Raw genomic sequence first — 25,240 nt, forward strand, 5'->3', positions numbered from 1 at the left:
ATGATGTTATAGAATATCCAACTGTGCTCTTTAATAGCTCAATATGAAAATATAGCACACTTCTATGGTATGAGGGTATTTACGTCGACAGCATTGTATCGTACACAGTAGTTTAGACATGACGGGTCGTGGCCATATCCAGGATCTAGGTATCCAATCCAAAAAGGTCGATAATCCAAAAACACGAGTAGAAACCTAGTGCACCAGTCTAATCTCAGTAAGACCGGGCTCCCACTCCTTCAACCCCTGCGCAATATTATACCAGAAGCGCAGGCGCACGCATTCCTGTCTTGCGGACTCCAGATCGCGGGTATCGAAGGCGTTTGCTAGCTTCTCCACACAGTCTACTACACGAGCTTCGTTCTGCTTCTTCAGCTCGGCGATTGTGGACTCCGCGCCTGGTTCGGCGCCAACTTCTTCGATCGTCTCCTGCACCTCCATTACTTCCATCAGTGTCTCCGGGTCGAGCGCATGGTGCGCGGCGCCGTCCTCGGCTGTGACGTCGATGTCATGCATCTCGCGGAGGAGGTACTGCGCGCGTGTGAGCGGATCGGACAGCGTGCGGTAGGCTTCGTTGATGCGGGCTGAGAGTGCCTCGGCTTGTTGTTTCGATGGACCCGGGGGGTACTTGTCCGGGTGGGTTGTGCCCTGGAGCTGGAGAAACTCGCGTCGCAGGTCGCTGACGGAGATGTGGAAGGGAGAGCTCGGGGGTGGCCCTGCTGGGAGGGTTTTGGGGAAGATCGTGTAGTGGTTCGTGATGTCCGGGATTTTTTGGATTGTGCCGTTATTATCGGTTGTGGTAGCATTGAGGGAGGCAGATGTGGAAGAGAAGCGACGGGGCAGCTGGATCTGATGAATCCGTGGTACACGAGTGGTACTTTGAGGTCTGAGCTGGCAAAGGAGGCATGTCCCTGGTCTTTGGTCGAGGAATGAAGGCCGAGTTCCTGATGTTGTTCGGGAGGTTGCAGAGGAGAGCCGCGGTAGCAGTCTCTGAGGTCGAAGAGAGGAATTCATCTTCTCTTACTTTGCCCAATTTAGGCTCCAAGTTGATCTGAAAATGACAGATATGTGGAGACTGTACAAGTAATAGTTGTAGATTACACGAGGCGAAAATACTCGGACTGCGTTGGGGAATTGATGCTTATCGGGCAAACCTAATATAGGGCCGGTTAGTCAGCATGGGGTTCCGGCCTTCGGAGAAAACGGAGTGGGTTCCGGCAATTTACGTCATAGTCCGAGAGCTTACTTTTGATATTCATTGGGTTTCTCAGTGTACAGCTGTTGGTGACTAAAGTAAATAGAAGTTCCGTAGACGGCATCGGTTCGGTGGTTCGCGAGATCGGCTATTTTTATAATAATATTTGTATAATCGTAGGAACCCCCCCAACTCTCTGGGTACTAGACAAGCGAAGCGCCTGTATTCAGGTATGGAGCAATCGACTACCTGGATTTTGAAGTAGTGACCTGTAATGCAGGGTCATAGATTGGGCAAACTGACCCCGTTATTATATTGTAGCATATTCGGTTATCCTAGCCGTCGATGCCCCAAAGCTTGACTGTGCGGTCGTGTCCGCAACTAGCGATCCACTGCGCATCATCGCTGATATCGGTACTCAGCACATTGCCTGAATGGCCACTCAGGCTTTTCACCAATGACCAGTCGTCCGCACTGAAAATATTCACATTCTTATCAAACCCACTGCTCACAAAGAAAGTGCCCGACTTCCTTGGCTGTACAGGTGTCGACTGTGGGGGTTGATCGCCGTCCACATCCATCCGGCCATTGTGCCCATCAGTAGACGGTAAGTAGGAGCTGGTAGATTCTGTGCCTTTATACCACCGAAGGTCGGACACGACACTCTTATGCGCACCGATCCCACCGGTACTCCGAACTTGACGCAAGTCCCAGCACTTTACCCAGCCGTCGCCTGAGCCGGTCAAGACACGGTATCCATCCACACCCCAGTCACAACCGTAGATTTCACGGATATGGCCTTCAAGGATCATCACAGTCCGGCCTGTCCGAAGATCCCAAATACGTCCAATGCTGTCGAGTCCTCCACTGGCCAAAAGAGAACCATCATTGTTGAATGATACAGTGTAGACCTCCCGAGAATGGCCTTCCTGGAGCAAGAGTTCCGCGGTCGTTTCGACATCCCATAACCGCCAAGTTGTGTCATAGGATGCGGATGCCACATATCGCCCGGACGGATGGAATTCCGTTCGGCATACACGACCACTGTGGCCTGACAGTGTAGCTATCGGTTGATCCTGATCCAGCGACCAGAGACACACATTTCCCTCACCACCTCCAGAAACGAGGTTGACGGTCGATTCGGGAACATTGAATGTCGACAGTGTAGCACCTGGGAACCATGACAGGCCACCTACCCGATCTGTATGTGCCTTAAATGACCGTTTCTCCTCCAGGTTTGGCACCGTAAGCAGCTTAATCCCACCACCCCAGTTACCTGTAGCGATGGTCTGCCCATCTGGCGCAAAGCGACAGATGCTGACTGGACGATCACCTGCAATCTGTGAACCGTAAAGATCAAACCCATGTAACTTCTCCTTAACCGCTTTACGGTGCTTAATGTGCGTTCGGAGTGGAATGGTCGATTCTTCTCTCTGTCGGGCGACGCGCTGCTTTGCACGAGGAAGGGAGAACCGTGCGATCGCTTTTCGTGCCTCCAACAGATCTTGAGAACCCTCGGTGTAAAACTCCTCCTGCTGCTCTGCTTCCTCCTCCTCAGCCTCTTCTGTCGCTTCTCTCATATCCACATCTCCTTCTGCTGCCGCCGCATCCTGTTGCTCGGCGAGATCGGTTAAGAGTTCCCGTAGTCGATCTCTCCGGTCCGCGGGACCTTCGCCAAATAGAGTGATGGGTTCCCCGAGCTCTCGTAATCGTGCGCGCACTCGACTATCATCGGTGGGGACCACCATAGCAGCAGCTCTCCGTTTGCGTTCGAATTGGGACAGAATGGCGGACGCTCTCTCGGAGGGGATGCCCGCCGCAGCGGAGGGGATATCATAATCGCGGTCAACAGCTACATGGGATAGATCAATTAGTGAAATTCGGGTAAGATACATATGATGGTTAACTTGACCGGAGAGGGGGGGAAATTATCTTACGCAGATTGGCCAGATCAATGCCCATATCGGTGTCCTATGAGCCAAGTCGTTGCATGTCAGTGAATCTCATCAAAGGGAAAAGCCTTGTAAGCGCGTTGCGATCATCTGTTACCACTCCAAGGCCCATAGAATACAGGATCGATAAGCAAAAGGGTAGATCTTACCTCCGCCTCCTCCACATACGCCTGTCTGGATGGGTGCATCATCGTGGGCAATATAGTCACGGGCGTCGATCAGACTGCCCAGCACCTTTTCAACAAGTCGGACGGATTGATTCAGGTGATTATATACCGTAAGACACGGCGGCGGAATGTCTAAAGGGTGTGAGAGGTTTGGAGGAAAGGGTGTGGGTTAGTGGGAGTTCGGACGGAGGAATTCCCTTTTTCTCTTGAAATTTTGAAGGTGACGCGAAAGGAAGCGGCAAGACAAAAATGAATGGCGAGTGAACATACACACCACAACAACGTCATAACATCGCAGCTTCCATATCTCTCATGTATTCGACTACATGTTGCTGCAATCTACAGAAATTCTCTATACGGCACTGTCGCCATGTCTGAACTGTCTTGATGAACGCTCGAGTTACGCCTATTGACCCGTTTATCACCTTATGATCTAGAGAGACTCAATCGGTATTGTCAATCCTCTCTTTTTATTCCTTTTACTCCCAACACGTGGGCAATCCAGAGGCTTTAGTCGGCTAACCACGGAGATCTCCAGTCGCGAAGCATTCAAATCAGAATTAAACGACCGATCCCAACGGTAGCATCGGTCACTCCACTTAAAGAATGGAGGCGGTCGATTGATGACGACAGGCGGTCGGCAATCCATTATTTATAATTTGAAAAATGGTGCCGAATCCCAGCGTTCAAACCCCCCTCGCGAGAGATCAAACACGACCGTGATTCTCGTCCGTCCGCTATATATATACCGATCGCTGTCTCTGGATTCATTACTTGGCTCAGCGGGAGGGTCTGTTCGCTCTCCTTTCACGGCACGACAGGCCCTCTACGAGCCTAGACTGTGCGAGGGGACATTCTGTTGTATGTTCCCAACGGACGGGTCAAAGGAAAACTCCCTATCGCTCTTTTGCGAGGGTTTGAATCGCGTTACTTAGCGTCCTTCGGCGACAATCTGGTCACTGCCGATGATCCCTCTGGTTTTTCTCCGTAGAGCCTGCAGTCCAACCTGCAGTAGCCTACAACCCGTCACGAGAAATAGGCTCTTGGCCTCGTTCTCGACCAGCACGCCATGGCCCCGATCCTCTCCGACATCATCCTCATCTCCTCCGCCCCGACGATCCTTCCACTCCACGCAGTCGCTTGACTCCAAATCCCCACGCATCTCATACCGCGTTGCCGCTTCATCATCCGGCAAAGGCCGTCGTTTCCATCCCGCCAAGAACACGTCCGACTTTGATCCCCACCGTCACCATGCTATAGGGGTGGCCACAGATGTGAAGAGTCCGGCCATCCGGCGTCAGCGGAGACCCGATAGTGGAGAGGACGCATTCTTCGTGAGCAGGGTCGGCGAACACGACAACGGCGCGGTCGCCTTTGCCGTCGCAGACGGGGTAGGAGGCTGGGCGGAGTCTCGAGTCGATCCCGCGGACTTCTCACATGCGCTGTGTGGGTATATGGCGCAATCCGCCCTTGACTGGGATGCTCCGGCGGAACAATTGCGTGCAAAGGGCCTCCTTCAAGCCGGCTACGATCAAGTTGTTGCTGATGAATCGATTCGCGCCGGCGGCTGCACCGCCTCGGTGGGTGTCGGGTTGGCCGATGGACGGGTTGAACTGGCAAATCTAGGTGATTCAGGCTCAGTCCTTCTCCGTCTTGCTGCCGTACATCACTACTCGGTCCCGCAAACGCACGGCTTCAACACGCCCTACCAGCTGAGTATTATCCCTCCGCGGATGCGCACGCAAGCGTCTATCTTCGGTGGCGCGTTCCTCGAAGACTTCCCGCGCGACGCGGCCGTCACCAACCTCCACATGCAGCATGGCGACGTACTCCTCCTTGCAACAGACGGCGTCTTTGACAACCTCAATAACCAGGACATCCTCAAGCTCATAACCAGCCGGATGGTTCTGACAGGCGCCTGGACCGCCACACCCGACGTTGGAATCAAACCCTCTGCTGATCTCGACCAACTGACTGGTCCTGAGGGCCTTGCCTCCCTCATCCCATCATCATCCACCCAAACTTCCCAACACCACCGCTCTACAAACAAGAGCCACCTATACAGCCTTCCATCGCTCCTCGCCGCCACCATTGCCGGTGAAGCCAAGTTGGCCAGCGTGGATATGCGCCGCGACGGACCCTTTGCCAAAGAAGCTCAACGATATTACCCCGGCGACTGGTACCGTGGCGGGAAGGTGGATGATATTGCTGTCTTAGCTGTGGTGGCTGTGGAAGAGGGCTACGTTCCATCACCGTGAATTGTAGTTTCTATTCAATTTCAGTCAGAGACAAGCCGCCGTATCGCGAGCGGACCAGGTCTTCCCCGAAGCAGTTACGCGCACCTTTGATTTAGACAACGGCTGATTGGAATTCAATCAAATTGGCGTTTTCATTAAGGATGATGACTTTGTACGGTTTTGTATTTTTCGGTTTTGCCCTCGAGGGTGGGCACATATCCTCATCTATACATATTCATGTATACATTTATCTGTATTTTTTTTTCCCACACGCATTTGGGACTGGGACGGTCGGGAGTTTCAACTGGTATATTGACACTGATATAGAACATTAGAGTCGCACATCAGCGTACCATTAATAACTACTTAAAGAGATAAAAAAAAGGACTAAAAGAATAAGAGGCTATATATGCCTTGAACAAATGAGTACGTTTGATCTACTACAATCTGTATACGTATTATACTGTGTAGCGCTGCTATCGACACCGATATAGCTGTACAATGCTGCCTCGTATACATTTCTGTAGAGCTCGAGTAGGTGAGGCTTTATACCAGGTTTATAATTCACCCTTTCTCATTTTCTTTTTCTCTTTCTTTTATTTTTCTTTTTTTAAAATTCATATTACTCTCCTCCAAGGATAAACATAAATCGTTGTATCCTGGGGAAAGCGAGAGACTACAATGTGGACTGGTGGCACATATATGTTGGAGGAGCAGACGATGGAGTGGATGGATGACGATTGTCGGGGAACCTCACTTTTACCTCCTCTTTCACTGCACCAAACAGTCTTCCAAACATTTATCATTTCCCACCCCTCGGCTTGTCGCAATCAAGTCACGCGGTGTTTCTGAAAAATTGCCATACAAGGTAGTAGTTGACATCGTTCATTTCAGGTGTTACTGTTGGCTTTGTTATTGTGGCACAAGGTCAGTCGGCCATTCGTACATCCATTCCCTTGTTCCCCATCCCCTCTAATCATCTGAATATTTGGGTGTATCCTATACTAAAACGACCTACCAGGTTCCTTGCGCCAGACAGACTATTGCTGTCTCATCAGACTAATTGCCTCGATTGAGCTGCCGTTGCTTTTCCTGCATCAACCACCACTTCTACAGAGCATAGTTCTGCGCAACCCGTCTATCTCATTCTCCAGCCGAGACAAAGATTGAGATCCTTTGACAGTCAGGTGGCAGGCCTCTTTACTGCTACGCTTCCAAGTACTAGTGGTTGTGCAGCCTCCTCGCGTTTGGGATCACCATCCATTATACGCGTCGTTGATCTCTTCCACGGTTACTACTATTATCTCTGCCACGACTCTATCACTAGTCGCGTGTTCTTGAATCTACAGGGCAAGCTCTTGCGAATATCCGCTAAAGCTTGTTGCACGATTGAGGTCGCGTCGCGTATTGGAATCGCGCAGTCTTACGTGGATAAACCTGCATCCTCATCGGTAGTATATTTGGCTACCTGACCACCTGTGAGACTCAGTGACAAACAGCTGTCGCGAGTTGTGGAAATTCCTATTTGTTGTGGTTGCTGGTGAGCGTTGCGTCATTCGCGGTCTGGCAGCGCTTTTTTTCCCGGCAAAAGGAAGTGCACGCGTTGTCAATCAACTTCCCGCCTCCGTCGCGACCTTCTCCACCACTTCTTCCTTCACCCACATCCACCTCGACCTGTCCACCACCGCTTCCATTGCACACCTTTGATTCACGCGAACTTCGGGTGGAGCTGTTTCTGATCTACATTTTATTGAGCTTTGTCGCGCACCATGGCTGAGGATACCCCTACTGCCTCGGCACCTGCCCCCGACGCCGTTGAGTCGGTCGAGCGCGCCCCTGCTGAACCCAAGGAATCCACGCCAGAGGCAACCAAGGAGAAGGAAGAGACGACCAATGGATCGGAAGAGAAGCCTTCGGGTAAGCGCCGCCCAAATGTTCTCTTTTTATACCCCCTTCCTGCGCTCCGATCCCGTAAATAAAGGTTCCTGATGAAGCTCGTATGCTAACCTGTGTTGCTTGATTTGCCTTAGAAGATGCAGTCGCCACCGAAGAGAAAAAGGAGTCTGATGAAAAGCCCACTGAGAAGCCCAGCGCGTCCGAATCTACTGATGCGAAGAAGCCTGACGAGAGTGCTGCCCCTGCAGAGTCAGAGGCTGCCCCTGCCCCGGAGGCTAACGGAACCCCCGCGTCGGCTAAGAAATCCGGAGGCTCAAAGCGCAAGTCCACTGGCACCGTGCCCGAGCACAAGTCGAAATTGAATCGGAAGAAGTCGCAAGCTCGCATCACTAATTTGCACGCGAAGCCAGGCGAGTACTACCTAGCGCGCCTTCGCAGCTACCCACCATGGCCGTCTATCATCTGCGATGAGGAGATGCTCCCCAAGACTCTTCTGGACACACGCCCGGTGACCGCTCAGCGCTCCGATGGCACCTACAGGGAAGATTACGCCGAAGGCGGCAAGCGTGCTCACGAGAGGACCTTCCCTGTGATGTTCTTTGAAACAAATGAATTGTAAGTAACCTGTTCCTCGCTTCATCTTTCTCGTGGATGTGTCAGCTGACGACAACTATAGTGCCTGGATTCCTAACACGGATTTGACGCCGCTCGAACCCGCCGCATGCAAGGAAGTGTCGGAGAAGGGCAAGTCGAAACTGCTTTTGGCGGCATATTCCGTGGCTGCTGATGGTCACGACCTTCAGCACTTCAAGACCCTGCTGGCCGACCACCAGCGTGCGATCGAGCAGGAAGAAGAAGAGCGGGAGGCCGAGGCGGCCGCAAAGGCAGCCGCCAAGGCTGAAAAGGATGCGAAGAAGAACAAGCGGAAGAGCATGGAAATCGTCGATGACGAAGATATTGACATGGAAGATGCAGACGAGGAAGCCAAGAAGCCCAAGAGCTCCAAGAAGAGAAAGAAGGACGCTGAAGCCGACACGGAGGAGAAGGTGAGGAAACAAGGTGCCCTGGAAACAATTCCTTGAATACTAACCGTGCGTGATTTTTCTCTAGCCTGCTAAGACTCCCAAGACCGGCACCAAGCTCAAGCTGACGACCCCGAAGACTCCTGCCAGTGAAAAGAAGGCCCCTGCTTCGAGCAAGGCCAAGCAGACTGCCAGCACCAAGAAGTCCAGCAAGGCCACTGCCAGTGACGAAGGTGAGGAAAGCACGCCTGCGGCGCCTAAGGAGCCAGAGAAGCAGATCAACCCAGAGGAGGCCAAGGCGAAGAAGGAGAAAGAGAGTACGTATCCCCGGCAGTCAAATGGTCGTGAGCAAAAGCGAAAACTAACCAGAAACAGTTCTTTTCGTTCGCCATAAGCTCCAGAAGGGCTTCATCTCCCGTGATCAACCTCCTCAGGAGGAAGAAATGACATCGATGTCAACCTACTTTACAAAGTTGGAAAATTATCAAGACCTGGAGGTTTCCATCATCCGTTCGACGAAAATCAACAAAGTTTTGAAGATGATTGTCAAGCTTAGCTCCATTCCTCGGGATGAGGAATTCCAGTTCCGTCGCCGTGCCGTGGATCTCTTGTCCAAATGGAAGACTGTGCTTGATGCAGACACCACTCCCGGCCCTTCGGAGGATAAGAGGAAGCCCAGGGCTAACGGCGTCCATAAAGAGGACAGCGTGGATACCCCTGCTCGTGGGGACACAGAAGGCGAAAAAGAGGATGAGCCCAAGCCGACCAAGCCTGAGACCAAGGACGAGGAGATGACCGATGCAGACTCGAAGGAGAAGGCCGAGGCCCCTGAAGCAGCAAAGGAGGAATCCGACAAGACGGCCTCCCAGGCCGACGAACCAGCCGTCGAAAAGGCCACAGAGGAAAAGAGTTCTGAGGAGAAGACAACAGAGGAGAAACCTACTGGGGAGAAAGCAGAGGAAAAGACTGCAGAAGCTTCGGCATAAGCATCCGTCTAAACTCGTGTTTTACCTCTGATTCTTTCTGCTCTGGTGTTCTTGGTGCTCGTTGCTGTCTCACATGCGTTGCTTTACCATGGTATTGGTTTTTAAGCCGCTCTGCTAGTGTTTCCATCTCCTTTCTCTGGTACTCCCAGTTCTTCATTTTGGAAATGAGCCTTGAAACCGGGAATTCCAAGAATATTCATACTAAGCTTGAGGATTTCCCTTTCTTCGCTTCTTTTCTATACGTCCTACTCTTCCTTTTGGACCCTCTCTCACATATCGCCACTGTACATCTAACCCTCTTCAATGGACACCAAGTCCGGTGTCACCGACTGAAACCTGGAATCAAGAACTAGCGACGGAACCAGACCCATAGGATATTTTGACGGAAAAGCCCTGGACAGAGACAGATCCTGCATAAACAGGTCGGAGCTGAGTTTGACTAATTGGGATTTCGGATAGCGAAAGCTACAACATGAGTTGTGATGTAGTCAGCCTGTCTTCTTTTTCTTAAAATTATTCAGCGTATGGATGGATGGTGTTCATCGTTTTCTTTCAGTATTGTGTCTAATTGTGCCTTTTTTTTTTTGTGTCTGTGCTTGATCACTTCGAGAATGTTACTTGTTCCGCTTGGTTGTACTGTGATCGTCTGATCCTCGTCGATAACTCTATTGAGCAATAAATACTGCTTTTGATTATTAGTATTATCATATTTATGATTATTGGATAACATTGAAGAACTACTTAAAAAACATGCTGGGGTGAGGTATAACTAAATGGAAGGGATACGATCATATAGGTCCGGAGGTATATGCAGAAAACACCAAAAGGCATTGACATCATAGAAAGCAAAGCAAAACAGAGTAGCTTTAGGCATGGCGTGATAGAGGCTAAAAAACAAGAGAAAAGAACTTGGGTCAGCCCCATCCGAACTTCACCACCCTCTCCACTTGATTGCAGCTGTAAACTTCGCCCTCTTATACCCACAAGGCTCCAGAATCTCCTTCAGATGCGGCTTCCACCAATCTTCCTGACAATCATGAATCACAGTCGCCATTGCATACTCCATGTACTCGGGGAAGAACCCACTATACTCCCAATCTACTATTCCAGTGATCTTGCCATCTTTCACCATGATATTCCGCGCAGCCAAGTCTCCATGCGTCAGCACAAACTTCTGTTCTCCAGTTCCACGCATCCCAGGCAGAAGCCGTGCCCATATCTTCTTCGCAGTGGGTGATTTCACCCTCTCAAGACACCAACTATCGAACTCCTCTTCGGACGCAAAAGGCCCCATGAAATGAAAGTGGATGCGGTCATAGAAGTTTCGCGTCTCCTCTCGGAATATACGACCAATGTACGGTTGTGTGCACTGCCGGAAGAGACGTAGTTGCTCCTTGAGCTGTTCTTTTATGGACTTTCGTTCGGCCTTAGTCATGGTATGCCAGACGTTGTCTAGTGACTGGCCCTCGATGAGATCTGACACGGTCACGGTGATTCCGGGATCAACATCGTAGCAGCCTAGAACCTGTGGTGCTAAGATTCCAGGTTGCTGTGAAGCATAATGCATCATGTTGGCCTCGGATCGTGCGAAACCACGAACTGGCTTGACTTTGACTGCGACAACTCGGCCACCAGATGCTCTTGACTCGAGAACCCGATTACCGAAGTAATTATAAAGTTCTTTGCCTTGGATTGCGTCTGTGTAGGAGAACTTGTAGGGAGACTTGGATTTGGATTTAGAAGGCATTTTGGATAATCTGTGGTTAATTTTGCATATGCTGTCACTGAGGGAAGGTTGAGGCGGGATATTTATGTTTGTGATATTGTGTAGAGGATAACTGTGATGGGATGCTCTATTGAAGTGAAGGACTGCGCTATGAATTTCCCATATAGAAGCGAGTACTATTAGCTAGTTATTTCCTCGTCCAACACAAAACACGGCGCAATAGAGCTTGGACCGATGGGGTGAGGTTATGTACTCGAAGAATTAGGGGTCGCGTTAGTCTTGCGCCAATGCTACATTATTAGATGAAATGGACAATCATATGACTCCAGACTAGCGGCGGCATGCAGAGTCTTTCACCTCGATTTACCTAGCACCTTTGGATAAGATGTACAACCGTGGTCTATTTTGAGGTATGCATCCTTGCTCCAGTCAATCAATCATACTAATCAGGGAATGAGTTATGTCTCGGTTGATAAGCCGCTAAAAGTGCGGAGGAGCTTAGGCGGGATGCTTCTATTTATAGGTCCGTCTGTGCGCCAATCACTTCTACTGGATGATAGAGCCCTGGTGTCTTTGTAGAGGGGAAAACTGGGGACTATCCTGTATGGAGTGATCCGTAATTATATTTGGCACTTTGGTAAATTGCCGATTCCATGAAGATGTCGACTACCCGATATTCCTAAGTATAGTTCCCACCTATACTCCAAAATAGCTACTTATTTCCGCAATCTACACAAACATGCAAGTGGGACAAAGACCACTCTGACCGCACGTCATCTTTTAGATTGAAGGCGTGGTTATATGAAGGAGGGTACATGTGTGGTTGTATAGAGCGAGGCCACTTCATCCAGTACGACGAGAGAAACAATAACGCTGCTACTACAGAGAACTAGCCTCCAGATATCACTGCTATTGGAGACTATACAAGAGACATCCCAGGCCAGCTTAATTATAGGAACATGATTTCAACCGCTTTTCCTTTTAGAGTACAATTGACGCATTACATCACCCAGGTACGCTCGGCCATATTCTCTGCAGGTGCGGACTTGCTTTGCAGAGTTTCAGTAACAAGATCATTACCATACGATTTTATCTAGATACGAACGCAACGAATACGGTTACAATACTTCTTATACATAATTAAAGCGGTCGAGTCAGACCGCTACCAATACATACAGGGCTTGTAGACAGCAAAGCATGTACTCCCTCAGTGCCAGCTGTATATAGGACTATGGAAAGAAATGTAGAAGAAGACTATGGAGAAGCTGGGCTCCGCAGGAGGCATGCAGGGGGCTTTAAGCTATAGCATTGAGATATAACCTTATCATCCCCGCAGACGATCCACTATATCGCCGAGTTTATCTTTAAAATAGGGTTCCTGGGACATTTCTGTGTCGTGGAATTAGCTGTATAGGGCCCGGTTAATATACTAAAGTATGAAAAGATCTGGAAGATGCTAATTTAGTTGCTATGGAGTAGTATTTAGAACGGTCGTCTAGACGTAGTAAAATATAATAGACTAGGAGCAGAATATAGAAGAGGAAGAGGGTATTTACAGATATAAAAGAATAGTTTAGAAAGGGGAAGAAGCGCTGTAATGCATGTTTTAGTTGTAATCTAAAAGTTTTTTTATGTATTTTCTTTCCTATGTATGGGCTGAAGAGATTCACGTGTTCTGGATTAGAATTCTGCCTCATCATTAAGGCTTCTGCATAGCTAGTATTTAATGGTTAAGCTCCAACAGGTTAATAGAATTTTGATTGATTGATTGATTGACACCGTGTAGTGGTAACTGGAATAAGCAAAACTGCCATGTGATCGTCCTGCAGGTCTTCTATCTACTGCATCATATCGATTCATTATAACGCATCTTTCAAAAAGCATATTCTGGCTTGTCATGCAACTTGCCGGCATGGGATGCCTTGACTGTATGTTGTTCACTTGGAGTGGTGATGAATGGTACTTACTAGGTAACCTTCAAATTGGAATGAAACAGATCAACACAATGACTACACTACATGTCTAGGTGAGAGGAGTTGGAACCTAACCTGTTGCTATGGCTAGCATTAAACTTTTGGAAATGAAACTGATATACAAGGACTTTCTCCCTAACTGGATCCATAAATAAGTAACTAAGATAGTCATAGCCCTGTAAAAGCTTAAAGATGAAAACTCATTACTTTTCTCAATAAACACTACATTCTCAACAATCAAAATCTCCTATTGTAAAATGGACTGTCTTCTTGGTATGTTGTATGCTATGCTCACGATGCAAGGGGCCGCAGCCCATTCGAAAATACTACCACAAGGGATAGATTCCAAAGATGGAAGGAACTATCTGATATCACATTACTATAAGAGAGTTGTTTCCCCTGCCTGTGATTCAGCAAAGGTTTTATGACCAAGAGCATTGACAAGACTCAACCACAAAGAATCTAGAGCGATCTTGATGGAGGATGTGGTCACTCAGCCTCTTTCTGACAGCGATTGCTGTAGCGACTTGTCAAGCGGCCCAGGTTGAATATGACTTTGTATGGTCACTGCGGATCTGTTTGTGCGCCCACGTTGGACCACCGTCGGCTGACACTCTCAGTAGGTTATTGTGGGAGGCGGCACAGCCGGTCTGGCCCTGGCCTCACGATTAAGCCGTGGACTACCGGAGAGCTCTATCCTGGTGCTGGAAGCTGGACCTGATGCTGAGAACGAGACGAGTATCAACATCCCCGGTATGGCTGGCTCAGCCATCGGATCATCGTACGACTGGAATTTTACCACTGCCGTACAAGCGCATGTAGGTAACCGTACTATGAGTCAACCCCGAGGAAAGGTGCTGGGCGGAAGTTCCGCGCTTAATTTTATGGCGTGGGACCGGGCCAGCCAGGTCGAGTACGACATATGGGGAAAGTTAGGAAATGATGGGTGGAACTCATCGGAGATGATGCGCTCTATGCTTGAGGCTGAGAATTACACTTTGTCAGACAAGTACGGTGACCAAGGTGTAGGTTTTGGTGGTCCTATCCAGACGATGATCTGTGACTTGGTGCCGGAGTACCAGGACATCTTTACGGAAGCGTTGGAAAGCCTGAATGTGTCAGAGAATCGGAATTCATTAGGAGGAAATCCTCTTGGCTTCGGGTTCCAGCCGACAAACGTCCGGTACAGCGATCGGAAGAGGTCGTATAGTGCCCATCACCCAGGATATCCTTCGCTTGCAGGGCCCAATCTTCAAATACGGGCAGAGACGAGGGTGCGCAAGATTGATTTGACGAGTATAGATGGAGGTGATTTGGTAGCAACCGGCGTTACTCTGGAAGATAACACAACTGTCTTTGCAACGAAGGAAGTCATCCTTGCTGCTGGTACCATGCAAAGCCCCGGCCTATTGGAGCTCTCCGGAATCGGTCAGAAAGACGTGCTGCATGCTGCCAATATCCAACAATTAGTTGACCTTCCTGGGGTCGGAGAGAATCTGCAGGACCATCTGACAATTGTGGCCTCCTATCGACTTCGCTCCAACTATACCTCATCCGATATGCTCAATACCAATGCCACTTTTGCAAAACAGCAACTCGAAGCTTATAACACAGGTCAAAAATCCTTGTACGACTGTAGCGGCGGCACCTACGCTTTTCTTAACTGGACTGGCGTGGCTGATGAGCCTTCGCGCATGGAATCTTTAGCACGCAAAGCCGCCGATGAATCTCTCTCATTGTCCCCCTTCGAGCGCATTAAAGCGGATACCCTGCTTCATCAAATACTGCATGAAGAAGAAAATGTTCCACAGGTTGAGATTCTCTTGGCAGATGGGTATGCCGGACCAAAAGGGTATCCACCAGAGACCTCTCCCCTCTACGGTTCAAACTTCTTCTCGTTGATAGCAGTCATGCTACACCCCTTCAGTACGGGGTCGATACATGTGAAATCGGCATCGATCTCAACAGCTCCCGAGATACAACCGAACTACCTCTCCCATGAATATGATATCCAGGCTCTCGTATCTGCCGCCAAGTACTTGCGTAAACTAGCGTCAACAGCTCCTCTCCGGCAAGCTTGGACCGAAGAATACGACCCAGGCCTTTCTGTGGTTGTTGACGGATCCGATAGTGATACTCAGTGGAGGGAATATGCGATCAACAGCACCAGGACAATCTTTCACCCGGTCGGTACATGTGCGATGTTGCCACAGGAACTACATGGGGTGGTCAATGCGAATCTGACCGTGTATGGCACGGAGAATCTCCGCGTGGTCGATGCCAGTGTCATGCCAGTTTTGATATCCGGTCATATACAAACAGCTGTATACGGGATCGCTGAAAAAGCGGCGGAGATGATCATTAAGCGTTGGCAGTAGTTTGTCGACAATTACAATTGTATGAACGTAGTAAACTAGCCCATTCATCTTTGACACTGGCTTATGTACTGGACGGCCTGGTATTATATTATGATCAGGCTCCAGGAAATTCATGTGGACAGATGAATAATAGCCAGCTTTCTAGTACTATCCTTAGAGTTGCCAGAGAAGCTATACCGGTATTAAACGTTCTTCCGAGTTCAAAATGAATAGAAGCTGATACCGATCACGTGAATACGACAACCCCCATCCTCCCTCGAAAGTGAATCAAAGAAGGGGCAAACCAAGGGTACGTACTCAGTTAGCAGTGGATTAGTGGGTTACTCACCGATAGATACCCCTGATTCATGGCGGGATCCCTGTTGGCGATCCATCCATAATTCGCTCTTTGCTTCTCCACTACAGGGTGACATACACTTTACGTCAGGGAACACTCACACCACAAAATACAGTTGAGATCCGAATTAGATGTGAACTCCCTATATATTCCCGTGATCAATGGGCTAGTTCGGTGAATCTATATCTATTTTCTACTAGTAATCGAGTTTGGTTGTTCTGTCTTTCGCCATCTCCGATCTTCCGCTGTACTAGAAGTATATCCACATAAGTCACAATGTTGTCGAATATGCCACGCCTCTCCCCGGTTTCCTCGAAAGCCATTCTTCGATCTGTCTCGGAACAAGTCCCGAAAGTTGCAGGCTCGACTGGACCTTACAGATATCTTTCTACGACAACACCTGCACAGAAGAATGTAACCCTGCTCCAGGATAAGAAGAATGGATTCGGGTTCGCACGGTCCAACCCTAGACCGCCGAAGCCAAGGAGCAAGGGTGTCACTGAGATCAGAGGGCCGTACTACACGGTATGCGTGTTTGTCTTTTTGCAATTGCCATTGTATTGTAGATTTGCGGCTAGACTGACTTTGTCTGATATACTACAGGTTATGGGCAGGAGATACTTGGCCGATGTGCTTGAAACGTATGTCCTGGATGAGGAAAAACGACGACATATCCGTGTTGCTAACGTACAGCTTACAGAATGGGGACTCATGTGGATGGTCTCAAGTTTGCAGGAGGTAAACACAGCGTTGAATTATGTCGAACAAGGACCTGACCTCGGATGTAGGCTCTTTTTCGCTGTTCCAGGAGAAGCCCTTGAGGGAACTGATTGATCTGGCTCATGAGCATGGCGTTTATGTCTCAACGGTGAGTTTGTCTTGTACATCGTTCTTAAGAGCGGATTTCCTCTAATTTCGATGGGTAGGGTGGATGGGCCGAGCACCTCCTCACTCATCCTGACACAAATGCCGTCTTTGATAAATACCTCCAGAAGTGCAAGGACTTAGGGTATGACCCCATTTGACCCATTTATGAACCATCTTCACCCTGCTGATAATCTGCACTACAGTTTTGATATAATCGAGCTTTCATCCGGCTTCTTATCGATCCCCGAGGACGACTGGCTTCGCCTCGTCGACAAAGTTCACTCATACAAGCTAAAAGCCAAGCCCGAGCTGGGCATTCAATTCGGTGCCGGCGGAGACACCCCAGCATCCGGCCTGGAGGCGATTGGCACTTCAGACCCTGGAAAGCTGGTCAACCTGGGCCATAAATTCCTCAACGCTGGCGTTGAGCGCTTGATGATCGAGTCCGAGGGCATCACGGAGAATGTGGAGTCCTGGCGCACTGACGTGGTGTCCAAGATCATGAAGGAATTGCCGCCAGAGCGCGTCATGTTCGAGGCTGCAGACCCGAAGGTTTACAATTGGTATATCCGGGAGTTCGGTATTGATGTCAACCTTTTTGTCGACCATAGTCAGATTGTGCAGCTGTCGTGCTTGCGACATGGTATTTGGGGTACGGCTGATACATGGGGGAAGATTGTCTCCTTTCGCCCTGAGTAGATAGTCTGTTTTTGCAAGTAATAGAGCGCACAATCTAGCTAGGTAGTAGTAAATTTCTTTTTTCTCCAACTCAGTATACACAAAGGTATAGGGTGTCGACCTATAGATAGACCAATGTCGTCAGGCGGTCTGGGCAACGCTTAATAATCTGGCACGGATTGTGCTCCGCATTTTATTCTGGGGAAAAGCAAACCATCCCGAGTTAATCCTCTTCGCAATGCCGTTTCTCTCGCTAGACACAACTGACCACGTCGGCAAGATTACTAGCCGTGATTATCGATCGCCTAATATAGACCGAGGAGTCATGTCTTGAATGGTCTTCAGTTGGCCGGAGTAGGCTGACCTCATCGCGATTGTTTATCAGATAACCACCGAGACCCCCCCGCGACTTGGCAATTCGGCATTTACTTTACTCGCGGCAACTTCGCTCGGCCGGCTACGAAGTTCGATTTAAACCTGAGATTCAGTGATCATATCCATCCGTTGCCCCCTTTGTCATGCCGAAAGTCACCGCGCCCCCGGGTGGCCGGCTACGATGCCGACGAGCGTGCGATAGCTGTAAGCGGAGGAAGCAGAAATGCAACGGAGAGCAGCCATGCACAATCTGTGTTCAACGTCACAAAGAATCAGAATGTCACTTCTCGGACAAGCCGGCCCGCTTGCTGAAGCCCTCCGAGAGCTCGAAAGACACGATGTTGCTCAGCGAACGCCTTGTGCCTACGCCGCAAAGACAAACCGCCATGGACCGATTGCTGAACTCCCTCGAAGATCGCAGCGCAGATCTAGAACAACAGGTGGTAGATGATAAAGATGGGACGGCTCCGGTACCGAAGGTGGCCAGGCTTCTTCGCGATGGACAAGGAAAATTCATGTATATTGGCGATTCCGCGAGTTTGTCCTTTCTCCAGAGTGTCCGTCGCATAGTGGCTTCGTCAATCGGCCGTTGCGAACTTACGGAAGATAATTCACGCCATTCAATGCTTGAGGCTTTTCAAAGTAGTGCCACTACACAAACGGGGCCATTGATACCGCCCCCGAGTAATGAAGAAGCTCAACAACTGGCACGCCATTATGTTCTTGCCACTAGTCCCCTATTGGATCTCTTTGACCTAAACGAGTTCCATCCGCGGTTGGCTAATTGGATTGAGAACCCAACGGGCGATGAAGATACTGTGAGCTCAATATTTTACCTGGTGCTTGCCATTGGGGCTCAAGTATCGGACACCAACCACACCCTGGCGGAGAAGTACTTCATTAGTGGTCGTCAGCTGGCGTTCTCGGCTTTCACTGAGACCCCCAGTATCTCCACGATACAGTCATATGTTCTGATTTCGATGTATATGTTGGGTGCTTGTCGGCGCAACGGCGCCTTCATGAATCTTGGAATTGCTCTTCGCGCCGCATATGCGGTCGGCATCCACAGGAAAGATGCAAACACGCTCTTCTGCACGCGAGAGCGACGTGCTCGGGAACGTGTGTGGAAAAGCCTACGCATGATGGATCTCTTCCTCAGCGCCTCTTTGGGTCGTCCTCCAGCCACGACGGACTTTGACTACGACCCGCACGATAGCAACACCACGCCAGGGACACAACCGCGCCTTCAGCCGGACGAGCAACTATCCTCGACGGTTGTTTCGCTATGTCGTATTTTCGAGCGGATTCTTACGGAAGTTTACATGAGGCAGGTTGTGTCAATCGGTGTTGCAGACAGTATCTCGAATCAACATCGCGCCTGGGTCCGAAATCTGCCAAGCTTCTTACGGATGCAGACAGAGCGACTTGATGCTGCCAAAACTCTCGAGGATACCTTGGCTGCAGCCCACATATTTGGCTCTTATTACTGGTCGATTATTCTGTTGACTCGCCCCTTTTTGGTCTTCCGAGTCTCTCAGTATGTGAAAAACAAGACCGAGTCAGCAGCATTTTCCGAGAGCAAACCCAACAACTCGCGCATCTCGCTTTTTGCTGATGCATGCGTTTACTCCGCGTTGCGCAGTCTTAACGTCGTGGACGACCTCTCTCAATACTCGTCCCTGCCGCGGAGGCTGCCATTCTTAATCAATTCCGTTTTTAACTCGGCCGTTGTCATAGGGGCCGCATTCTTTGCCGACTATGACAATCTACTTCCACTGGAGGAGGGCTTGAACAAAGCCGAAAAGTTCCTTGAGCTGTTTGTCCCGCATGACCCTCATGCCTGCCGCTTTTTCCAAATCATCAAATACCTCCGAGGCGCAGTTGGTGAATACGTCCGCCGCCGGAACCGTCAATGGATGGAACGTCGTAGCAAACAAGTCGATCAGCTTTTTGGCGAAGTAGGCCCATCCAGCGAAACCTCAACTAGTAGTAATAACCACCACGGCATCTCAACCAACCGCGGGGATCAAGCAACAGTCCCGTCTCCTCTATCCCCGGACAAGTTTGCCGGCGGCCCCCTTCCCTCCCAATCTGTAGGTCAGGCAACCATTACCGCCCAGCCTGATGACGGCATCTGGGATGCCTTATGTGCCGCTGAAGGGCCCTCACCTTTCCCATACGACACAGCCATTTCCACTTTGACGACGACCGGCATTCCAATCGGTTGTTCACCAGGCGGTACTATCCCTACTGGCCCACCGGGAATGCCGGATAACGGAGGCCAGACACCTCTCTCTGACATGATTCTTTCAGACAACGGACTGCTCTATATGGCAGAGGATCTCCCTGTGTTTGGGCTATGGGGAGAAACTTGATCTCGGCTCACCTCACGTCTCCGTACATCTTCCACCTTCGACCACTCCTTGCCTCTGCTTCTTCCAAAGATAGCCTTTCTATATTTGGCTCTTTTCGATCCTGATAATATCTGCATATACCCCTTAGTGCGCAAGATGAGTTGTACATTTATCCTATGTATCTATGACCGACGTTATGACTCTACGACCCCTTTGGAATTACGAGGTGGGCGTTGTATTAGCATTAGAGGATTTTTTCACGTAAAAAGCCGTAGTTACTTCATCTGAAATGCTCTGTCAACCTGATCTCAGAGGGATAAGGGCACTCCTGCAATTTATGTTGGACAGGTTCTCAGGAGTCGTGTATACATGAATCCAGATAAACCTTGAGATAGGGTTACGGAGCCCTAGCGCGGTTGTGAAGCGTGTGATAAACTTGGGACCTTGGCATCGGCATTTGTAGGGCAATAGTGGCCTTGGCTTTAGCCTGTGGAAGAATCCTAGGCAGTGAAATGACACGACGAAACTGCGTCAAAGCTCCAGCTGTCACGGTGCGGTCCATGGACGTGCTCAATCCCCAACTGAGCAGCTGGCCCGAAGAGAATGGCCCTGATAGGCTCTTTCAGTGACACACTATACGGCAGGCTGAGATTGCTCGTCCAACTAAGTGTCGAACTATCCGAGAGAGGTTCATAATCGACACAAAGAATAAGCTAAGCCGCCACGCGGGTCAGGAATGCATAAACTAATACGAAGATAGTGTAACAATGACTCGTCATCATCAGGGGGGGCAGCTTTAGCGCCCTGCTTCAAATCACGGAGGAATTGTCCACGCGAACCTCTCCCTGAAGAGTTCCTGATAATGACTGTTACAATTTCTTGACCTCACCCCAACGCCTTATCCCATGCAACGATTACGTGTAAGCGCGAGAGACTAATATCCCAACCATGCGAATATTGCTCCTGCTCCTAATACAAGCTGCCGTGGCAGCAGCCGCCGCCGACCAATTCCAGCACTGGTACAAACAATTCCGCTCGCAGATTGAATTCGTCCTCAACAACAACTGTTCCGAACAATACCAAAACTACCTCAACAAAACCCCCGGCTTCGACCCGGAATACCAGCTCTGGTATGACCCGACAAAAGGCAGTGCCTTGACCGCACCCCTGGTCTCTTGTATGCTAAGCAACCTCCCGGAAAATGTGAAAGCCAATATGGCCAACGCGGGGGTCATCCTTGGCCTCCTCCCGACCATGCTCTCCATGCTCGGTTCCAACACCGTCGACACAGCAATCCTGGCACGGGTCGCAGGCCGACCATTCCTCTCGCTATGTCTGGCCCTGGGATCACCGGCAGTGCTACCGGACCGACCCTTCGAATACCCCAACGTGAAAGCACTCCTCGGCGCCGACGGGATCAAGAAAAGGATACCCATCCCCAAACCGGGCAGGGGCACATGGATCCTCATCTCAGTGCTCGAGTATATCGTCGCGTTAGGCGCTGTCGCGAACATCGCGACCGTCTGCTACCAGCTAGGCATCCAGTGCATATGCAACTACGCGACGGAAGTCACCACGCAGCCACTCATTTGGGCGTTCATCATCGCCCTCATTCATATCGGGGGAACCATCGCTCTCTCACTCCGCTACCGCGTTATCCGAACCCCTGTACAAGAACCCCGTATTGCGCGGCCGAGTTGGTTTCGGAGATATCTCGTCCGGGAAATAACTCCATCGTTGTACTCTACTCCACCTCCGGACGTCGACGAGATCGAAGAGTCATATCTATTTCTCCTGCTTTCATGGTGCGTCTCCACCGGCGCGGTGGTTCATATCCTGTATGGGACGATGGTGCTTTCCAGCTTGTTGTTCATTTCAGTTCAAGATGCACTCGCGAACGCAGGGCGGTTTCTTGCGTCTGTTGTGTGTTGTCGCGCTGTGTTGGCATATGAACTTGCTGGGTTGAGGCAGGCGAAGGCTGGGAAGATGGGGGATGGGGAGGGATCCGAGGCCTTTCAGTTGAGGCGGAGGTGAGAGAGAGCTATACTAAGGGTGTAATAATGCGCTATTAGGTAGAGAATTCATTTCAACACTTTAATAGTGTTCTTCAGTAAATAACTGTACCAGTATTAATTATCGCGATTGTATATCCCAAGTTCAAGAGACTGAGATGGACGACGTGATACGGGTAGACTCCCGGATCTTCGGACAGGATTATATATATCTGAAATCCTTCTGTCCGGGAACTAACTTCGTATGCTGTGTTGGACTCTCACTTGGATTAGTATACAAGCCCTCAAAACCGGTTGTACAGAGTACAGGCATATGATTCAATAAATCGATAGACAGTTCATTATAGCCATTCACAAGATCATCCCAGTTCCAATGCCAATGTAACCATCCAGTCAATGAATAGAGCGAGTCTGTGCTTCCGGGCTTCCGGGCGGATGTTAAGTTCATCGTTGGTTCCGACGGTCCCTCCCGGCGCTAAAGGGGGCGTACCGTACCGCCATGACGGATCCGGCAGGTTTCACGAACGCGGGTTCATTCTTATGCTGGATAAGGATATTGCATAATGGGATACTATAATTGTGCAGATATTACTGGGAGCATTCTTATCTACCGTGACCATGTACAAGGTTTTGGTTGAGTTCTGTCTAGGTATCATACAACTGGTACCTCACAAATTGAAGACAAAATCCATCTCATTCAATCTCAACTGAACACTATAGGCCATGACATCAAGCGCAGGTTATTGCCATGTAACAACAAGACCATAGCCAAGAACAAGGGCGTAAGCATAACTAGTCCAGTCCTCCTTCTCTTCCACAGTCTCTATCTCCATGCGTCATACTTCCCATTCAGGTGCTCAACCGGACATAACCGCACTTCCACAGCCCCTGTTTCCACGCATCCATGTATTCGTTTTCACGACCTCAATCCACTTAACCACACTTGCCGTGCTTCACAATGTCGTGAGTGCTACCGTGGCAGGTAATCTTGCGGTTATCGCGAGAGCAGCCGGCGGAACCACCGCCGGGCTGAACCACACGACGGGGCTCATTGTCGCTACCGCAGTCGGCGAGGTGGTAGGCTTGATTGTTGAAATAGAAGGTCTGGTCGCACGGGCTGTCGGTAAGCCTGGTCAGGACTCGAGTGTTGGGGCAGGCGCTTTCGCCCTCGATCCAGACGACCCAGTGGTTGGCCTGGTCGTTGTTCTGGAGTTGCTGGCCGTATCCGACGGCGACGGTGCCGGGCACAGGGGCTGGCACAGGGGCTGGGTTGGCCAGGACGGCCGTGATGAATGGGAGGGTGGAGAGGAGGGTTTTGAGTTGCATTTTTGCGAGGATTGATCCTTTGATTTTGTTTTGTTCTTGTGATGAGTGAAGCTCGTTGCTGTGATGATGATGGGGGTTTGGTTTCGAGGGATGGGAGGTCCCTTTTTATATCCTTTGTTGAAGATCTGATTTGGTCATCGGGGTTCGGATTCAGCTATGGCGGGCAGGTCCAGTCTGATCCATCCTTCGGGCAAGGTCAATATCCGGGTTGATGTTCAGGCAATCAGATCGCTCATTGCCAGGAGCGTTACATTACAGGGTCGCCCTGCAGGGATCCTTTCTTGATGGTGGACTTGCAGCCTCAATGGGTACCTGCGAGGATATCCTGACTCGTGCCTTAGATGACATACCTAAATAGGAACAGCTCGATGTCTGTCCAATGGTAATCTCAAAATGCCCAACAGCTAGTGGAGATCACTGATCGAAGGATCACTGTAGAGTAGACTCCACATCGCCCGGTCAATAGTCGTGGTGATCACTGATGGAACAGGTAATGCTATGCCTCGGATGTCTACCTTCCGCCGACGACTCAATAACAGGAAGTAGTTCCTCCATGGGGAGGATCCTATGGCAGGGAGAGGCCGGCAAAGGCAAGACCAGTAGAAAGGCTACTGTGTGCATAGCCCTGGCGAATATCCTCAGCGGGACAACAGATATGAGTGGCGATAATGCATAGGATTGATCGGACATAAGCCTTATTGCACCCGAGTCAGCGGCGTTTGCCGCTTGTCCAGCTTCTTCCAAGTCTCTCGTGGCTGTAGTACCCACAAATGCTTCTAGTCTCGTGTCGGGGGTAAAGGAATGGCGACGGCGATTGAAGGGTCTCTACTCGCCGCAGTTGTCATACCAAGAGGCTTGGTCAATGGCTTATTCTTTGAGCGCTCAATGGGCCCTGAAACTTGTTGAATGATATACAACGGCCCCCAAACCTCGATGACCCAAAAGGCAAGAGTAGGTACCCTTGTGGAGCCCTACTGGCCGATGGATGAGATGCCATTGGCTTGGCATCATTTCTAACTCTCTTCCGTTGGATCAGTAATCGATAATGATGCAACAGTTACACATCAGGTAGCCTGGTAGGTCCTGATTCAGTAGATATCGTGGAGAGCAGCGAGCCGATTAATCTTCAAGAATATTCTTCATACGTCTGCGTGGCCATTTTCCCACAGGGCGTACTCCCAACTTTGCCAGTCTTTGTAGAACAGCCAAAGGACAGTTTCAACAACCAGGCTATGAAGGTGAGGTGTTAGTGCAGATCAAACCATCCAAGCAGTAGAACAAGCTCAAGGGGTGGGAAAGCATCCCAGCCGAGGTCCCTGAAGATCATTTGGTATGCACGAAGCGCCATGCTGAGCGATCACTTTCCTAACGTAGCGGAGACCAGGACGCATAAAGGGCACTAAACGCAATCCTTCAGGCTGAGGCTCGTAATCCCCGCACCAATTTAGCCTCAAAAAAACAGGAAAACAGAAGCCGAGCCGGGCCGGATCCAGACCTTTTATTGACCCCACACAAGTCAAACCCCGAGTCATACGAGTAGCTTCGGGTGCTTCATTGTAGTTTGGCTAATTTCCCAAGGACTCCGGAGTTTCTTTTTCCTTCTGCCGCTATCGCTCGATACCATTCTTCTGCTTTGTAAGGTTGAAAACCCACAGCCCCTTTCCTCTACCGGGCTCCGAGACGCCATTCCCGGCTTTTGATACTCTACAACGCGGTGTGATATGCAAATGGGCGTGCATATACGAGGATGTGGCAGGTT

General features: G+C 50.0%; 9 protein-coding genes across 9 annotated transcripts; 5 read left to right on the forward strand and 4 right to left on the reverse strand.

Annotated features, from left to right (window-relative positions):
• Nucleotides 1-8: 8 nt before the first annotated feature.
• Nucleotides 9-1,318, reverse strand: BDV38DRAFT_118741 (J-type chaperone JAC1). Its single transcript, XM_032051086.1, has 2 exons — nt 1,247-1,318; nt 9-1,154 (listed from the first exon to the last, which is right to left on the reverse strand). The coding sequence occupies exon 2, from the start codon at nt 1,012-1,014 to the stop codon at nt 196-198; it is 819 nt and encodes a 272-aa protein (XP_031912097.1). The 5' UTR covers nt 1,015-1,154; nt 1,247-1,318; the 3' UTR covers nt 9-195.
• Nucleotides 1,281-3,423, reverse strand: BDV38DRAFT_118746 (putative pre-mRNA splicing factor). The gene is made up of 3 exons (XM_032051087.1): nt 3,297-3,423; nt 3,133-3,215; nt 1,281-3,047 (listed from the first exon to the last, which is right to left on the reverse strand). Exons 2-3 carry the CDS (start codon nt 3,155-3,157, stop codon nt 1,531-1,533), a joined length of 1,542 nt encoding a protein of 513 aa, XP_031912098.1. The 5' UTR covers nt 3,158-3,215; nt 3,297-3,423; the 3' UTR covers nt 1,281-1,530.
• A 562-nt stretch (nt 3,424-3,985) lies between these two features.
• ppmA (type 2C protein phosphatase PTC7) lies at nt 3,986-5,928 on the forward strand. Its single transcript, XM_032051089.1, has one exon. It carries the CDS (start codon nt 4,280-4,282, stop codon nt 5,570-5,572), a length of 1,293 nt encoding a protein of 430 aa, XP_031912099.1. The 5' UTR covers nt 3,986-4,279; the 3' UTR covers nt 5,573-5,928.
• Nucleotides 5,929-6,974: 1,046 nt separating this feature from the next.
• On the forward strand, nt 6,975-9,755 carry BDV38DRAFT_118765 (PWWP domain protein). The gene is made up of 5 exons (XM_032051088.1): nt 6,975-7,468; nt 7,582-8,062; nt 8,124-8,493; nt 8,558-8,786; nt 8,845-9,755. Exons 1-5 carry the CDS (start codon nt 7,321-7,323, stop codon nt 9,453-9,455), a joined length of 1,839 nt encoding a protein of 612 aa, XP_031912100.1. The 5' UTR covers nt 6,975-7,320; the 3' UTR covers nt 9,456-9,755.
• Nucleotides 9,756-10,363: 608 nt separating this feature from the next.
• Nucleotides 10,364-11,743, reverse strand: BDV38DRAFT_250494 (kinase-like domain-containing protein). Its single transcript, XM_032054955.1, has one exon. The coding sequence runs from the start codon at nt 11,200-11,202 to the stop codon at nt 10,387-10,389; it is 816 nt and encodes a 271-aa protein (XP_031912101.1). The 5' UTR covers nt 11,203-11,743; the 3' UTR covers nt 10,364-10,386.
• Nucleotides 11,744-13,637: 1,894 nt separating this feature from the next.
• On the forward strand, nt 13,638-15,532 carry BDV38DRAFT_284281 (GMC family oxidoreductase; the record flags this gene model as incomplete). Its single annotated transcript, XM_032060223.1, has 2 exons — nt 13,638-13,712; nt 13,778-15,532. The coding sequence occupies 2 exons, from the start codon at nt 13,638-13,640 to the stop codon at nt 15,530-15,532; spliced, it is 1,830 nt and encodes a 609-aa protein (XP_031912102.1).
• Nucleotides 15,533-16,145: 613 nt separating this feature from the next.
• BDV38DRAFT_272320 (uncharacterized protein) lies at nt 16,146-20,164 on the forward strand (the record flags this gene model as incomplete). The annotated part of the gene is made up of 8 exons (XM_032057467.1): nt 16,146-16,394; nt 16,473-16,510; nt 16,570-16,607; nt 16,658-16,737; nt 16,796-16,878; nt 16,940-17,431; nt 17,482-17,483; nt 17,943-20,164. 8 exons carry the CDS (start codon nt 16,146-16,148, stop codon nt 20,162-20,164), a joined length of 3,204 nt encoding a protein of 1,067 aa, XP_031912103.1.
• Nucleotides 20,165-21,026: 862 nt separating this feature from the next.
• On the forward strand, nt 21,027-22,411 carry BDV38DRAFT_250503 (uncharacterized protein). Its single transcript, XM_032054956.1, has one exon. The coding sequence runs from the start codon at nt 21,092-21,094 to the stop codon at nt 22,175-22,177; it is 1,086 nt and encodes a 361-aa protein (XP_031912104.1). The 5' UTR covers nt 21,027-21,091; the 3' UTR covers nt 22,178-22,411.
• A 677-nt stretch (nt 22,412-23,088) lies between these two features.
• On the reverse strand, nt 23,089-23,481 carry BDV38DRAFT_284285 (uncharacterized protein; the record flags this gene model as incomplete). Its single annotated transcript, XM_032060224.1, has 1 exon — nt 23,089-23,481. The coding sequence occupies one exon, from the start codon at nt 23,479-23,481 to the stop codon at nt 23,089-23,091; it is 393 nt and encodes a 130-aa protein (XP_031912105.1).
• Between the last annotated feature and the right edge of the window lie 1,759 nt (nt 23,482-25,240).

The sequence above is a fragment of the Aspergillus pseudotamarii genome (assembly GCF_009193445.1).
Source record: "Aspergillus pseudotamarii strain CBS 117625 unplaced genomic scaffold BDV38scaffold_37, whole genome shotgun sequence".
In the NCBI taxonomy this organism is placed as follows: Eukaryota; Fungi; Ascomycota; class Eurotiomycetes; order Eurotiales; family Aspergillaceae; genus Aspergillus; species Aspergillus pseudotamarii.

Excerpts from the sequence above, each read along its gene's own strand:
- BDV38DRAFT_118741 (XM_032051086.1), bottom strand. The coding sequence starts at position 1,014 with ATGAATTCCTCTCTTCGACCTCAGAGACTGCTACCGCGGCTCTCCTCT.
- BDV38DRAFT_118746 (XM_032051087.1), bottom strand. The coding sequence starts at position 3,157 with ATGGGCATTGATCTGGCCAATCTGC. Across the intron at positions 3,048-3,132 it reads CATTGATCTGGCCAATCTGC|CTGTTGACCGCGATTATGAT; the intron begins GTAAGATAATTT and ends TATCCCATGTAG.
- ppmA (XM_032051089.1), top strand. The coding sequence starts at position 4,280 with ATGATCCCTCTGGTTTTTCTCCGTAGAGCCTGCAGTCCAACCTGCAGT.
- BDV38DRAFT_118765 (XM_032051088.1), top strand. The coding sequence starts at position 7,321 with ATGGCTGAGGATACCCCTACTGCCTCGGCACCTGCCCCCGACGCCGTT. Across the intron at positions 8,063-8,123 it reads TTCTTTGAAACAAATGAATT|TGCCTGGATTCCTAACACGG; the intron begins GTAAGTAACCTG and ends CGACAACTATAG. Across the intron at positions 8,494-8,557 it reads AAGCCGACACGGAGGAGAAG|CCTGCTAAGACTCCCAAGAC; the intron begins GTGAGGAAACAA and ends ATTTTTCTCTAG.
- BDV38DRAFT_250494 (XM_032054955.1), bottom strand. The coding sequence starts at position 11,202 with ATGCCTTCTAAATCCAAATCCAAGTCTCCCTACAAGTTCTCCTACACA.
- BDV38DRAFT_250503 (XM_032054956.1), top strand. The coding sequence starts at position 21,092 with ATGCGAATATTGCTCCTGCTCCTAATACAAGCTGCCGTGGCAGCAGCC.